At 45.4% G+C, this 16529-nt stretch overlaps 1 protein-coding gene and 2 long non-coding RNA genes across 5 annotated transcripts in view; 2 read left to right on the plus strand and 1 right to left on the minus strand.

Annotated features, from left to right (window-relative positions):
- SLC16A1 (solute carrier family 16 member 1) overlaps nucleotides 1-2651 on the plus strand; it is a 39756-nt gene extending 37105 nt beyond the window's left edge. For 2 of the 3 annotated variants that reach the window (XM_023640197.2, XM_070266156.1), the window contains one exon: nucleotides 847-2651. In XM_023640197.2, the coding sequence (XP_023495965.1) occupies nucleotides 847-1121 (275 nt within the window). In that variant the 3' untranslated portion in view covers nucleotides 1122-2651. The remainder of the gene's footprint in view (nucleotides 1-846) is intronic. The other variant, NM_001081791.3, reaches the window with a different exon arrangement.
- Nucleotides 2652-8722: 6071 nt separating this feature from the next.
- LOC111773551 (uncharacterized) lies at nucleotides 8723-15591 on the minus strand. Its single transcript, XR_002808148.2, has 5 exons — nucleotides 15451-15591; nucleotides 12909-13026; nucleotides 11952-12127; nucleotides 10717-10771; nucleotides 8723-8948 (listed from the first exon to the last, which is right to left on the minus strand). It is a non-coding gene; the product is annotated as an uncharacterized lncRNA (long non-coding RNA).
- Nucleotides 11612-15971, plus strand: LOC111773550 (uncharacterized). The gene is made up of 5 exons (XR_002808142.2): nucleotides 11612-11724; nucleotides 12052-12989; nucleotides 13568-13696; nucleotides 15161-15242; nucleotides 15414-15971. It is a non-coding gene; the product is annotated as an uncharacterized lncRNA (long non-coding RNA).
- The last annotated feature ends 558 nt before the right edge of the window (nucleotides 15972-16529 follow it).

A 16529-nucleotide genomic window follows, 5' to 3' on the forward strand; every position in this document is an offset into this window, starting at 1 on the left:
TTCCTTGAGATACCAATTTGATGAGATGCTAATAAATTTTACTATAACAAGGATTTTATGGCCAAAAAAGTTTGGAAACATTAAGTTAAATAGGTTTCTTTACTGTAGGACCTCGCCAAACCTTTAATATGCTAATATGCATTGTGACTCTTTTATAGAAAAGACTAAGATATGCCATTTCCTGAATTTATTTGACTTTGGAAACATTGGGGAGGAATCTTTGTTGCATAGTGGTGAAGGTTACAGGCTGTGGAGTCAGACTTTCTGGGTTTAGAGCTAACCTATTTCAGTTACTAGCTTTATTGTGTCTCTGTTTCATTTTTTTTTCATCTGTACAGCGAGGATGATAATAGAATCTCCTGTTTTGAGGATCAAGTGCTTAAAATGGTGGTTGATGTCAGTTAATTTTTTAGCATAGTAGGAGTGTTCACATGAATGCTTTTTGGGAAATGCTGATGTCAGAGAAAGAGCTTTGGTCTGGGAACCTGGAATAGCTCTGCTGCCTTGGGCAAGACTCCTAAACCTCTTGGAGCAACAAATTTTTCCATTGTGTATTGGGAATTGATTCTGGGTGATTTCTAGCTCTTTCCCAACTCAAATTTGCCAAGATTTAATTATTTTCAAGCTGCTGAAAGTAACAGAATATGCAAGGCCATCCAAAATCATTGTGACATCATAAACAAAAAATCAGATCATTTTTAGCAATACTTTAGACTAATTTGTCATTTGTGGGCTCTTTGAGGATTGGGTTGACAGCTTCTTTCTGAGTGGATCCTTCAGCTTTGTTTGGGAAAGGAGATAGTTGTTTGCTTTTACCCAAATAACTTTTTTTAAAAAATTCCTTAGGTCGTCTCAATGACATATATGGAGACTACAAATACACATACTGGGCGTGTGGCATAATCCTAATCGTTGCGGGCATCTATCTCTTCATTGGCATGGGCATCAATTATCATCTTCTGGCAAAAGAACAGAAAGCAGAGAAGAAGCAGAGAAAGGAAAGTAAAGAGGTTGAGACCGGTGTGGATGTTGCTGAGAAACCAAAGGAAGTTACCAATGCAGCAGGATCTCCAGAGCAGAAAGGCACAGAAGGAGACCCCAAAGAGGAGAGTCCACTCTGAACCCATGGGGCTGAAGGGTAAATGGAGCAACTTGTGACCCAAGATATCGGAAAATGTTCTGCTGGCCTGTAATCTACCAGTGGTGCTCAATGCAAATAGCGGACATTCATATGGAAATCATACCAGGTGTTAGTTGATGGAATTTTTGTTTCACTCCTTACCAGTAGCCTGAATTAAAAATGCCATATCTTTTGGGGGAGGGAGTGGTTGGCAAAGAATGAGGGAAGAACGTCTTTTTTTTTTTTTTTTTTAATTTTAGCTTTTAACAGTTACATAAAGATTATAGTATGTGCCTTAAGTTTTAGTCTTTAGAACTCTTTAGGGAGCCTTAACTTTTTAAACCATTTTGCTGAATTCATCTATTTTAAGTGTCACATTAAAAGAAAAAGTAACTAACTTGTTTGAAGCAAATCTAAAATTTTAAATTATTCTTGCTTCATTGTAATGTGTAATATATTGTCAGACATTGTCACTGGAAGATTTATGAATAGAAATATTGGTTGGAAGTTGGGGGTTTTGTAAAATTCTGACTAAAATATTTTGCTAGCATCAGTAGTTGCCTGGCATGTGTGCCTGCTAGCTATCTATATATTTAGGAAATTTAAAGCATAAAACTTGGGAAACATCTTGGCTGTTCTAGACACGTACTCATAAACACCCCTCTAGTATCTTTTCTTGGGATGCTTACTAGAAGCCTAGTGCTTGAGAGTTGATTTCATTAAATTATATTTTTGCTCCCCTTTTCAGAGACCTATTTTGAGTGGTTATAGATCATTGCCCTTTTGAGATCACTTAGTATGATTTTTTTCACTGTAAAAATTAGTATTAAAACATAGAAAACTATATATTTTTGCCTCCTTAGTAAGTACAACATATCTAATTAAATGTAGACAGATATTTCAAACAGCCGCTGCATTCAGCTTAGGTTTTTCCAAAACCTCAGTTGAACTGTGAGACTTGGAATCTTTTTGTTTTTCTTGGAATTTTCTCCCTTTGATCCATAGTGGTTCCGTTTATATCTGCATCTAGCTTAGAGCTGGGTGTAAGATAGTCAGTCTTTGTATGTTTACGGTTTTTTACCCCCCAATGTTTGCTAATTAAAGAGAGCCAGAGAAATTTGGCCCCAGGCAAACCAATAAAGGATAAGATTGGCAGGGAAGTTGCTAAGTGTACTTAGTTTCAATTCATAATTCCTTTTCTTTTTTCTGAGAAGGCCTTAAAGAAAATTAGGCTTTGCTTAGAATTATTGTTCACATTCTTACTCTTGACACAAATATAAAGATTTGTGATCCTTTCACTTACCTGAAAAGTAGAGAAATGGGTTTATTTTAAGGATAGAGGGAGGACAGACCAGAATGAAACTGTATTTCTTAGCCTAATATCTTTTAAGTTGAGGCAGGAAGATAATGATAGACATTCAATGAACTATATTCAATGCATTCTAAAGTAGCATTGTAATTGACAGAGTGAAGGTATAGAAACCTTGTGTAAGAAGCTGGCTTTTCCAAATAAACTTTTTTTTTTTAAGAACTGTTTCTTCTTTCAAATGTTTCTATGTCTTCATTTTCTTTATCAAGATTCAATTTGGTCTTTGGTAATATTAAATTATCATTCAGCTTATGTGCTTTGGGATTTGTCTATATGGCTTATTTTATTTTGGTTTTTCTCTTTTCCTCTTCTTTAAGACAAGCAGGATGGGAATTTTGAAACCACCTCTCTGAAAGCAACCAGAGCAGTTAATCTTAAGGACACAAGGAAAACTCCCTTTCTGTGCCCGAGTGTCATGGCAGATGGATGTGTCTCTTTCCCCTTCTATAAAAATGAGGATTACCATTGCTGAGGTAATATGAATAAAGGAAATGTGCAAAAAAAATTTTTTTAAGTAAAGCAGGTATATAGGGTTATTTTCCCCAATCCCAGTTGTTGAGCTACATCCACACATAAGGCCCTGCCTAGTCTTTGTTCAATAGTTGAATCTTGTTAGTGGAGCGAGGGGTTTGTGGTGCGGATTCATCACCACTTATGATAAGGAAGGGTTCTGAAGCTGCTGTATTTCAGAAGCGAGGGTTAAAAATTGACTCAGAGCTGAAACTAAACCTTTTATCACCCAGTCTAGCCCTGACTTTTTTTTCCCCACTGAAGATACACGCTGAAGGGATTTATTCAAGATTAATTTTGGTAAGAAAGCCAACACTAAAACCCAGTATAGGCTTACTCTGTGCCATCTCTTCCTTCTTATAGATCAGCTAATCCAGTGTGGCAGTTGTGTTCAACACTGGAAGCAGCTGGGCTTTCTGATCCAGTTTGTTGTCCCATACTCCATGTGAGAACTGAACTTGTTTCAGTTCACACAGTGTCAGTGGCTGCTTTGGGAAAATAGGTTGTATTATCACCTTATATTCAAGTCTATTGAGAACTTAACTAGCCAAGATAAGTGAGTAATTTCTACAAAAAGTATTCAGGAAAGGATGATGGTAAAACAAATTTTGGAAATTCAGAGAGGTATTTTATCCCTGATTTAATCACATTGATGATAATCCTCTGGATTCTTGGGTTGTCTGAATTTAGTAGTTTGTTTGTACCGTAGATATATGTGTCAATCCTGTATTTTAAAAGAAAAAAATTGTTGAAAGCTATTTAATATTTTTGTATGAACCAATGTTTTATTGTATTGAATTTCAGATTGATAAAATGGGTATTGGTTTGTATGAAAAACCTAGATGTCTGGGTTTTACCTTCCCTGGCAAATGGTTCACAGTATAAACTTAATAATCAAGTGTGCCCCGTGACAGACACACACGCGCACACACACACACACTTTTGCTTGAAAAGATGAGGAAAGGTTAACAGTAAATTTCCACCTTTGCAACATGGCATATTTTAATAATCAGGTCAGGCGCTTGCCTAGAAGACATGAAGGAAGAGGTTAGTAATAGACTGTGTCACTATGAAAACTCTCAGTGCTTGTCAGGAAGTGACAGCCCAAGCATGCCTGCTTGCCCAAATGTGAACAATTAAGCCAAGTTGCTTCAGAGTTTAGAAGCATCCAAGGGAATAACAAGTGTATCACTCCTGAAATGTGTCCTAGATTTAGAGTTTTAGATTCAAGCGCCCTTCCCTCCATTCCATCCGGGCCATAGTGGCAAAATCACTCATGTGAAGTGATGCGTAGAGTATCTTTCTCCTCAGCCAAACAGCATTGATTTACTCTTGCTGACTTTTACCCTGACCTGCCTAGAGGAGACTAGAATAGCTCAGCAGAGGTGTCAGCCTGCTGCTTGCTTAACAATATACAGTAGTCCCCTGTTATCTGCAGTTTTGCTTTCCACAGTTTGTTAGCCGAGGTCATCCGTAGTCCAAAAATATTAAATGGAAAATTCCAGAAATAAGCAATTCATAAGTTTTCTATTGCATGCCATTCTGAGTAGCGTGATGAAATCTCGCTCCATCCCACGATGATGTGAATCACCCCTTTGTCCAGCATATCCCCACTGTATACATACCTGCTTGGTCACTTAGTAGGCCTCTCGGTTGTCAGATCTACTGTCAAGAGTATCGCAGTGCTGGTGTTCAGGTAACTCTTATTTTACTTAATGGCCCCAAAGTGCACAAGTAGTGATGCTGGCAATCTGGATATGCTCAGAAGTTGCTGTTAATCTCTTACTGTGCCTAATTTATAAAGTAAACTTTATCAGAAATATGTATATGTATGAAAAAACATAGTATATGTAGGGTTCAGTACTGTCTGTGGTTTCAGGCTTCCACTGGGGGTCTTGGAACATATCCCCCTGCAGGTAAGGGGGTTCTACTGTAGGCTGCCTGGGTTCAAATTGAGGCGGTGTGACCTCAAACAAGTTACTTAGCCTCCCTAAGTAAACAGTTTTTTCTTCTGTGAGGTGTTAATAATTAGTACTAATGCCCCTATGATTGTCATGAAGGTTAGTTGATATGTGACAGCTTGTGTTAAGCAAGTGCTTAATAAACGTAAGCATCTGACTATAAGAAAAAAGTCAAGGAAAATTAATACTTGGGAAAAAATTGAGCTCTTCTAATTCCCAAGGTAGATCCATACTTGCAGAGGATAGTTTGGGAGTGACTTTTAAAGATTAAGAATGTCAGCTAAATGATCAAATTCTTCCTTTTGATCAGATCCTCCTTTTTGTCGTAAAAATGTCATGATCTTTTTTTGGTAAATGAATGGATGAAAGTAACAATTCAAAAGGTTGGTGCATGTATGTCCAGCTCTTTGAGTAAGATGGACTTGAACCCCTGAGCCTTTGTTCGTTCTACTCACAGCACGCTGCCTCTGTGGGGAAGAGATCCTGACGAGTAGCAGATCAGCTTCCCCTTGGATACCTGTGATGATTCTCAAAGAAGAAATGTAGCTAGGAACCAATCATGATTAAAACTTTCCTGTCCCTAGCAATGTTCTTGAATGCAAACTGAAAGATTGGCGAGGTTTTTATTTTTCCCCTACTACATTGATGACATTTAAATTATAAATTACCATCAGTTGGTGGCTGAATAAATAGGTGTGACATATTGGCAAAGCAACTTCATAATACGTGTCAGGTGCCATGAGTTCACATCTTCTTAAGAATTCCAGATTTGGAATTTATATAAGAAAGTTATGTCTGTCTTTGAAATTACCAATTTCTTTGAAAAAATCTTAAAATGTATCAATAACTATTTAAATGGTTATGAAGTCCTTATGCTATAAACATGGCATTATGTTAAATGAAAAAGCAAGACAGAAACTACCATGATATATGTCTCTGTGTGTGTGTATGTGTATATGCATAATATTTATATACACGTGCATGGGGGGGAAAGCACACACAAATATGATGATCACTTTGTGAGCATGGTAAAACTAAAGGTGACCTTTTTTCTATAGTTTTTCCATATTCTAAGTTTTCTTAATGTGATACTTTCTTTTATACTAAATGAAAATGTTTAATGGAGCGTCTACTACAGGTTTACAGAGTAGCATGTAACAGTATTTTTGAAAAAACAGTATATTTTATCTAGAATTGTTCTGGCAGGAGACATGAGACTCCTAAGAAAATGAAGCTGATGATTATTACAAGCAGGTTATTTTTTCTGCTTCAAGAGTTGCATCCTGGTGAAAGGGAGGTGAATACGACATGGAAGTCAAGAGCACAGTGGTCTCAAGTCATGATTTTGCTGGTGCTGGCCCAAAGCTGTGGAGCGTAGAGTCCACGGGCTGCCTGTGCCAGCCTGTGCCTCCTTCCTGGACACAGTGCTCTGGGGGCCAGCATGCCTTGTGGTTCTCCTCCTGATCATCATTCAGCTGCAAGTGAATGTTAAACTCAGGAAACCAGAGCATTCAGTATTTACCAGGCCTAAAAAGAACAAAAAGTATATTTTTGAACAAGTTAATTTTTCTGAGCGTCTTTGGTAAATTAAACATAAAATTATTATGAAGACTAAGTGTGAAAGTACACAGCATACTGCTGTATGCAAAGTAGTATTGATCACATAGTAGTTTTAAAAATTAATTCTGAGTCTGCTTGAATATTGCGCAGTGCAGTATAGCAAGTGTCAGTTAAGTCGTCAACCGGAACAACAAAGGATAAAGAAGAGCTAGTAATAGTTGGATAGCCCATCAGAGTTTACAAAGGCCTTTCAAGTATATTCTACCACCTGATTCATGCAAAATCCTAGGGAGGTGGGTGTAATGAAATACCCTTTAGCTGGGCCTTCCTCCTAGCCAGGCATCTCCTCTTCTGTGAGAAGAGCACAGAGCAAGATGGTAGACAGCTCAGTGGCTAGAGCTGAGGGTTGTACTGGGTGGAAGTCTGGAAATACAAGGATGGAAGAGGCCGAATCCTGGGTAATCTTGAAGGGTGAATAGTGACCAAGCCAGTCACTCGGGTCCTGCACCAAAATGAGTAAAATGGTCCTGTCCCCAACAATCTAACAATCCTCCTTGGCTTTGGAATTCATAATGTGATTTCTTCACTTGTGGATTTCCTTTCCTAATATGCTTTACTGATTCCAGAATTAAAAGTTTGCATTTCCTGAGCTTACTCTGGCCAGGTCCCAAGAGGAAGTGGCCACCAGCCATTAAGAAGCCAGGAGAGAAACTGGGCTGGGATTAAAAATCACCTGGTGTGCTGACAATCTGTATGCCCGTAATTATCAGGAGAAGGTTTATAATGGTTGTCAGTGATTTATCTTTCTTTCCCTTTCTCCTCATTGCTTCTGGATGCTTTTGTGCTGGGCCCTATTTATATATGCTTTTCAGAATGAGAGCTGTAGAGACTTTAACAACCCTTTTCCTTTCTTTGTTTTTTTTTCCTGCTTTTTCTCCCCAAAACCCCCAAGTAGAAGTTGTATATTTTAGTTGTGGGTCCTTCTAGCTGTGCTATGTGGGACACCGCCTCACCGTGGCCTAATGAGCAGTGCCATGTCCGCGCCCAGGATCCCAACTGGTGAAACCCTGGGCCGCTGCAGTGAAGCATGCCAACTTAACCACTTGGCCACCGGGCCGTCCCCTACCCTTTTCCTTTTAAATTCCGAGGACTATCTTGTTTCTCAAATGCTAAGAATGAGCAAGAACAGGCCTGCAGTTTGGGGTTTCCTGAGCTGGGCACTTTGGGTGCTCCTCAACTTGTACCTGCGCGCCAGCCGCTCCCACCTCTCCCCATTCCTACTGCGCAGACCTCCCCAGTTGCCCAAACGTGGAGATTAAACTGCTTTGCTGTTTCTCCCTTCCAGGCCGTCCTTTTTGTTTTCCCTGCCTTGGCCTTGGTTTCCAACAGCCTCCCTCCCTCTGTTCTCATCACTTCCAATCCAGCTTCAACACTGCTGCCAAAATGACTTTTCTAAAAAGGCCAAATTTCTCAGCTGCTTGTATTGCTTCAAATGAGAGCAATAAAGATAAAAATAATAAAACTCATCTAATCACTTCACTCGTCTGCTTAAAATCTTATATTTGAGGCTAAAGTCCAAACTCCTTAGCCTGACCCACAGGGCCCTTCTCCATCAGCTCCTTATGCTCCTTCAATCTTATCTCTTGCCAGTCCTCGGCCCACACCCTGCCCTCCAGTCCAGCTGAATTTCTTAGTCCTTCAGTGCACTGCCTTGTTTCAGACCTCCCTGCCTTCCTACTTGGTGCCTTGTGCCTGGAACCCCACCCTGCTTTCTCCTTTGCACCAACTCCTGTTCATGCTTTGAAACTTGGTTCACGTGTCCTGTTCCAGGAGGCCTCACCCGATTCCCCAGTTTTTAATTGTCCTTCTGTCTGGAGCGCAGTTACAGTATGAATCTTTGTGTCGAATCCCAGGTCTCTGGCTACAAATTCCAGATAGGCCACTTGCTAACTTGGATCCTTAGGCAAGTTACTGCACCTCTAGGCCTCAGTTTCTACATCTGCAGAAAGGGACTCCTTATAGAGCTTACCTGATAATGTTACCATGAAGATTAAATAAGGCAATGTCTACAAAACCCTTGGCATAGTACCTCACACAGAATAAATGTTCGGTTAGCATTAATTATCACTACCTCTGTCATAGTTCTTACCACTATTAAAGGGCAATTTTCAAAATGGTGAAATCATGATTCTCATACAGATATCAAATGAAGATATATTTATTAGCTCATTAATTAAGGAGGAAACCAGTAAGATTTTACAACTGTTTCAAATGAGAATTGGACTTACGGAGATTTATTCTCTACTAAACACAATTCACTTGCGTCACCATGGAACAGGAACACTTTGCGTCACACATCAGACAGGAAACATCCACACCATCGGCCTCCACAGGTTACCTTCTACCTCCGGGGAGGTGTAAGACAGCCCTACGAAGACAAGCCCGTGTGCAGATCCCCACAGAGTCAGATAGCCCAGCGGCCTAGATAGCTCGGCATTCCATGGAAGGAACACTCAGTACTCCTTTGCCCACTTTAAGGTCTTTCACAATTTTTCCTAGCACCACAGTGCACCGTACTCATTTGTTTGCTTTTCTAAATCCCTACCAGACTCTGAGCTTCTTGCGATGGGGAAACAACACAAAAAGTGAGAGATCCCTTTTGATTTATGGGCTCTGGAAGTTTCTGCAGGAGGGGACATGAGGTAGAGACAAGGGAGGCAACACTGCTCTTGGAGGAGGGCATCCAGAGAGAGCTGTGGGGCCACGGAAGAACCAGCTGGTGAGCATGTGGGAAACAGTGTGCCAGGCCCTGGGCGGGGCGAGGAAGATAAAAAGATGTATGAGGCCTGGTCTCTGTTTTCAAGAAGCTCTCAGACAGTTGGGGCAATAAAAGAAAATCAATGTTTAAAACACTGTAATGAGGGCCCTAAAAGTCCCGAAGTCGAACTTGAGGAACTCGAGTGAATTGAGGGCAGAGTGCTTCCCAAGCCCAGGTCTGATGAAGGGCCTAAGACAGAGGAGATGCCTGGAGCCTCTGGGCCGCCTCGGAGGAATGAAGGAGAGGACCTGTGTTCTACAGGCGCTGTCAGGCTCCCTCCCCTTCCCACCTGTGGGCTGGACTTGGTTGGCAGATGGTGGCAGTGAAGAATTAATGACCCAGTTCCCTCAAGTCTCTGGGAATAGAAGTCCTCACTAGAGGCAGGAGCAACCCTGCAGCATTCCCAGAGTCTCACGTAGGGAACTGGCACACACACAGTCTGCGAAGAAAATGGTGTTCACTTGCCGAAAGGCAATATGTTGGAAAGGGGGACCAGTCAACAAGGAAACTCAGGAAGCTATGCCCTCCCCTGGAAGGTAAGCTCTGTGAGGGAGAGATTGTGATAGCACTCATTGGGTGAATATATAAATGAATGAGTGAATGAACGGAAACTCGAGAAGGAGGATGTGTCCAGGGAGAGGCGACTGGCCCACTGGCTGCGCTGCTTGGTGCCCTCAGCTGTAGTCAGCCAAAGACTGGTGTCCTTTAAATACCTGAAGCACTTTTCTCCTCACTAGACAACCCTTGGCCTCCCCTATATTTAGCTGCCTAATGGGAAAGAACATGCTCAGCATGCTGGCAGGAACGTCCAATCTGAGCGCCTGCCATACTCTCCCTATGAAGTCTGGTACATGCGTGAGCTCAGATGCGTGTCAGGCTCCCAGGCTCCATTCAACCCTGACATATTGACAAGACCAAACCACTGTAAGTTCACCAAGCTGGTGCCACCCAAGTTGGCCTCCTGGCTCATGGGCCTGGTGACACCTCCACCTCACCATCACCTCTTTTTGACTTTGCACCCATCACTGAAGTGTTTCTCCAAACCCTGCTGATCTGCTCTACCATGGGAGGTGACTGACGTGGTACCCAGACGGCTTGGCTCTCTCAGCAGCCTCCCTGCCCCACACACGTCATCGGGGTCAGCCCCAGCCTCTGGGACAGTCCCCAGGAACCTGAGCTGCTTGTGCTTCCCGGGGAAGGACAGACACCTTGGGAACCTGCTCAGGCCCTGCCGTGGGAGTCGCCCAGCCCTCTGCCCGAAAGTTCGCTGAGCCTCCTCCCACACCTGGCAACATCAACACCTGTTCACGGAGGCAAGATGGCGGGGTGGGCTCTGGGCTCAGAAAGACCTGGCTCAGAGCCTGACTCTACCACTCACTGGTTGTGTGGCTCTGGGAAGGTCACTTCACTTCTCTGTGCCTCAGTTTCCTCATCTGTAAAATAAGGATAATAATAGTTGTATTGGCCAGAGTTCAGTGCAGGAAATAGGAACCACTGGAGGTATTTTGAGCACAAAGCAACTTGATACAGAGGATTGGGTGCTTATGGGATGGAGTGGCTGGATGTGGGGAGAGGAGAAGGTAAGGCTGGGTCTCTAAAGGATGTGCTCCTTTGGCCTGGGCAGAAAAGGAAGGTGGGCATCTGGAGGTTGCCACTGGTACTATGAGTCCTGGGGTACGCTGACAGGGCTGTGACCCAGGTAGCAGGCAGGGCCTCCAAGGCTGCCGCCAGGGCTGAGGACGCCACGCTGGACACGCTGCAGGAAAAAATGCACGTCTGTGTGAGCCTGCTCGCCAGAGGGAGCAGCCAAAGTAGCAGGAAGGTGGCCTCTGGCTCCCTCCCACCTTCCAAATCCCATGTGAGGGTCTGTGGTTGGATCAGGCACCCGCTGCTCTCGAAGGGCTGAGAAACGACGCAGCATTAGCTTTCTGCCTCCAAAGGACAGGAAATAGGTGGGAACGGATCCCAAGTGCTACTCAGCCCCCTGAGGATTACCTGTATCCGTGCCTGGAGGGCACTCACAGTCCTGGCACCCCGCACGTGTGCATGCACGTGGGCTCTGGGGAACGTTACAGTGGTCATCGCTACATGCCTGCCACGTGCCAGTGCCAGGCTAGGCCATGGGAGACACAACAGTGAACAAGAAAGGGCCCTCCCCTGAAGAAGTGCTTAGACGCCCGGGGGGGGGGGGGGTGGAGCATGAACAAGAATCATAAAGGAGAGTGGTCAGTGCAAAAGTGAGTCATAAGAGCACAGAGAGGGGCCCCCTGGCCAGTCCAGGGGAGGGGAGGGAGGTCATTGCCAGTTTCCAGTATGGGTGGAGTCTAATCTGAGGCTTGAATGGAGAACTAGAAATTAACCAAATGGAGCAGGAGTAAACAAGGGGGTATGTGTGTGTGACAAGGCTGAGTTCCACCTTGAGGGAGCACATACACATAGAAAACCAGGAGGAGGGAGGGTGCTTGGCATTGTCCACGAGAGGACAGTTCAGTGTGACCAGTGCTTAGAGAGATGGGTGGGGGTGGTGGGTAAGAAATGAAGCTGGAGAGGAAAGCAGGGGCAGGGAGAGCCCCTGGGGACTTTACGCCTCAGTGTGAAGAATTTGAGCTTTACCCTGTGGGCAACGGGGAGCCACAGGAGCAGTTTAAGCAGAGGGAAGGATCATCACCATTCCAGTTTCAGAAATGTCACTTTGATGTGGTCTGTGCAATAGCCTGGAAGAAGGCAGGACTACGAGTGAAGATTCCAGCCATGGTGTTTCAGCAGTCCAGGCTGCAAATGATGGCTGCCTGGAGGAGGACACGGGAAGAGGCAGAGCTGAGTGAAGGGAGTTTAGGAGGAGGCAGAGTGAAGAGGAGGGGTGGGAGTGGGAGCAGGGAGGAACCCGGGGTGGCTGCCAGTTTCAACAGGAGGCACACCCAGAAGGGTGGAACTCTATCTACTCCTAGCACTTGTTCCGGGGTGGTGCCCACCCACAGGCTCCCTGCCGCCAACTGAGTTCACTAAAAGCCCCTTCCCTCCCATCAACCTTGTGGCCCACTGGTTGGCAGTGGCAACCCAGTTCCACCAACATTTACTAAGCAGCTGTTATGTGTCAGGAACCAGGGGGGCTTCTCCCTGCCTCACCTAGGGGAGTTTCAACCAGATGACTGAGAGGTTCCAGAGCAGGGAGGGGAGGCTGAGGGTCGGCAGAGAGAAGGGAAATGCTGTGGACACATAGCCTCCATTCAGGCCCTCTCTCTTCCCCCAGCACCGGAGGAACCTCACCCCTGACCTCTCACCCCCATGACAGGAAAGGTACAAGGGACATCTGCAGGGCCTTAGACAAAGCCCCTGGGCCCCCACCTCTACTGGAACAGGCAGCCACCCTGGTCTCTTTCCATTCTGCAAGTTCTGTGCTCCCTCTGCTGTGAGATCTAGGATGAAGGGGGAGAGCTGCCTGCATGCTGACCCACAGGACTTGCCACCTGCATCCAAGAGATTCACTCCATGGAATTGAGGCGTTTTCCCAGAGGCTCTCGTGCACAGGGAGACAGAACCCACCACTGCCTGGGGAATATAATTTCTTACCGGTTCACTATCGCAGGAGTGCAGGTGAATTATAGGATTGCTGTCCTCTGAGCCTAGAAGAGAGGCCTGCTTTATAGAAAGGTGAGAGGCCTGGAGCCGTCCTACGGGGGTCTGGGCACTGGAAGATGATAGTAACAGCATTTACTATTGATTGAGCACTTTACATTCCTAATTTCTAAGTCTTCATGATTCTGCAAGGTAATTATTGCTCCCTTCTTGCAAATGATAAAACTGAAGTTCAGTTAGGTTAAGTAATTTGCTCATTTAAAGTCACATGGCTACTAGGTGACTGAGCTGTAATTTTAACCAACCCAGGCTTGATACCAATGCCACCTTCTTTTTTTCTTTCTTTCTTTTTTTTGGTGAGGAAGATTAGCCCTGAGCTAAGATCCATTACCAATCTTCCTCTTTTTGCTTGAGGAAGATTGTCACTGAGCTAACACCTGTGCCAGTCTTCCTCTATTTTCTATGTGGGACACCACCACAGCATGGCTTGATGAGCAGTGTGTAGGTCCACACCCAGGATCCAAACCTGTGAACCCTGGGCTGCTGAAGCAGAGTGGCCGAATTTAACCACTACACCACCGGGCCATATGCCACCTTCTTGATGACTACATGGTCACTTAGCCTTGCTCCCTGGACACCCTGCTCCCTGCCAGCTCCTACTCCTGGAGAAGTCACTTCCCAGAAGGATGCTGTTCTCTTGGTTATTTGGCTGGACCGGGCTGCTGAGGGGAAGGTCTGCTGGGGAAAAGTCTGACAAAGACAGAAGCATCAGCTGGAGCCCTGTGAGTTTTGGTTCTGCTCTCCCATTTCCAGCTACTGCAGCATCTTGCTCTTGTCCCCAACATGCTTCAAGACCCCAGGACTCCTGGGGCTTACTATTTCTCCTCTTAGTCTGGCTCTGAGAAGCCTCAGAATTTCCGCTTCCTCCTGCTCTGGGACACTGTCCAGGGCCGTAGCCTACTGGCCTGAGGCTCCCACCCTGCTTTAATTTCCACCAACTCTAATGCTCCCAAATCCCGGCTGAGACGCCAGGCCAGGGTACAGCCTCACAGCTTATTCACGTGCACCAGCTGCCCAGAGACCATGGCGGGAGGGGGAGAAGCCTCTAGCCCCTGGTAGCTGTCCCCTGTAGGAGAAAAAATAACTTGCCTCTACACTTCTGAGTTCTTGGCTAAGAGCACCCTAATAAAAGACAGAATAACGAGAAAAACAAACATTCGTTTGTTCCTATGTATACCTCGTGTATATATGGGAGGCACCCGGGGAAAAATGAGTTAACTCTCCCAGGTGGCCTGAGCTAGCAGTTTAAATACCATCTTCAGCTAAAGACAAAAGAAAGAAAGGTGGGGGGTGGGGGGGTCAGTTGTGGGAGGTGACCATGAAAAAGCAGGGTAAACAGGGGTAAGTTTGTTAGGCAGATTTAAGTCTCTGCCTTTGTGGGAGATAAGATTCTCCTGTGATTTAGTCATCTTCTCTTCCTAGTTCAGAGAGGGAGACACTCAGACAAATGGAGATTTCCTTTATAAATGTAAATTTCCCTTTCTTTTCTTTTTCTTTTCTTTTTTTTTTTTGAGGAAGATTAGCCCTGAGCTAACTGCTGCCAATCATCCTCATGATGCTGAGTAAGACTGGCCCTGAGCTAACATCTGTGCCCATCTTCCTTTACTTTATATGTGGGATGCCTGCCACAGCATGGTGTGCCAAGCGGTGCCATGTCCTCACCCGGGATCCAAACGGGCAAACCCCAGGCCTCTGAAGCTGAACGTGCAAACTTAACCTCTGCGCCACCCGGCGGGCCCCTAAATTTCCCTTTCAGAAGAGTAATTTCTACTCTGTTTTCAGAGCTTCTCTCATGTCTGTTGCTTCGCAAAATAATCAGCTCAAAATAATCCTTATGCCCAGAAGGCATATTCGGGGAAGCGTATTCTGCTACCCTTCACCTCCCTCCCCAAACCTGGGCTCTCTGCCACTGCCCTAGGCAGCTTTCAGGAGAAAAAAAATGTCCTGGTCTAAAGTGAGACCAGTGTTGTTTCTTGGGTCACAAGACCTTTATGGGCTATGCCCCTGGGCACATCTTGGTGACACCAGGTTCTGGAGCAGCAGGACAGGGCAGCCTCCAGGGTCTGGCAGCTGCAGCGGCATCCTAGCCTTTGCTCGGTAATGAGCAACCACTAGCAGGCTTGAGGGTCTGAAGGCCCACAGCCAGCAGCCAGGCTGAAGGCCAAGGCTTAGCTCTCCTCTTTCAGACGCGGACCCCTCTGATGGGGAAAGCCGGCTGAATCCACCTGGGCTGGATCCTGCTTCATCTTGCTTCAGGTTCCCCTCCTTGTGAGTACCAGCCCCGGCCCTGGGGAAGCAGGAGCTGCCCCTCCCCACGCCCCCTCCCACCCTCCACTATATCCCTGGAGAAACCCATATACTTATAGACAGTCACTCCCAACACAGCTGACGCATGCCACACACACCTCAATAAACAAACATTCCCTCCTCCCCACGCAGGCAGCCCTGACATACATATGCATGAATTCCTCAGGACCTGAAAGCCAGCTGTGTTTCCAGTTGCCAGAGGGACCTAAAACAGACCTCTTCAAGGCTTGGACACACGAGAAACCTGGAGAGAGGGGCCATTCTGCAGGCAGTCAGGACCCCTCCTTCCTGCTGTCCCAGCGGAAGGCCCCCTCCGGGTCTTCCCTCCGTTCCAGCCAACCCCTCTTCTCCCCCTTCTTCCCCCCCCACCCCCCCCCCCACCCCCGCTGCGGCCCCCCCTAACCCCGGCTGGATGTGGCAGTGTGGGGCGCCCTCATGCGGGCCACAGCGGCCCTGCAGCCTCGCCCCCGGCATCCCAGGCTGCCCTCCTCCCCCTGCACCCACGCCTCCCTTCCTCCCGGAGCCCTGGGCCGTGCTGTCCCACGGGGGTCACTGCTGTGCCACAGCCCACGCTTACTACTCCAAATGTCCTGCCTCCAACCCAGATTTCCTAATTTTACCTCTGAATATTTTCTCATTTATATTTTAAAATATAATGTTCCATGCATGCAAATAGACAATTTAACAAAATGTTAATCATCCGCGAGCCTGCCCCCCACCACCTCCGCAGGAGAGCTGAAACATCACTTAGTAACTTGCATCTTCCTTTGTGTTCCTCTTCAGCCACTCCCTCCTGTCTCTCCCAAGAGGTAACCACTGTCTTAAACTTCATGTTTTCTCTTGTGGTATTAAATACATTCAGAATGTTGTACAAACATCACCTCTGTCCATCTTCATAATTCTTTTCATCTTGTGAAACTGAAATATTATGCCCATTAAACAGCAACTCCCTATACCCCCTTCCCCAGTCCTGGCAACGGCCATGCTACTTTCTGTCTCTATGAATTTAACTACTCTTAGTATCTTATATAAGTGAAATCTTGAAGGCTTTGTCTTCCTGTGACTGACTTATTTCACTTAACATAATGTCCTCAAGGTTATCCATGTTGTGTCTTGTGTCAAAATTTCCTTCTTTTTTAAGGCTGAATGATATTCCATTGTCTGTATATATCACATTTTGCTTATCCATTCATTCCCAATGGACCTTGGGTTGCTTCCAAGTTTTAGCTACTGTGAATAATGTTTCTA

This window comes from Equus caballus, chromosome 5, assembly GCF_041296265.1.
Source record: "Equus caballus isolate H_3958 breed thoroughbred chromosome 5, TB-T2T, whole genome shotgun sequence".
Classification (NCBI taxonomy): domain Eukaryota; kingdom Metazoa; phylum Chordata; class Mammalia; order Perissodactyla; family Equidae; genus Equus; species Equus caballus.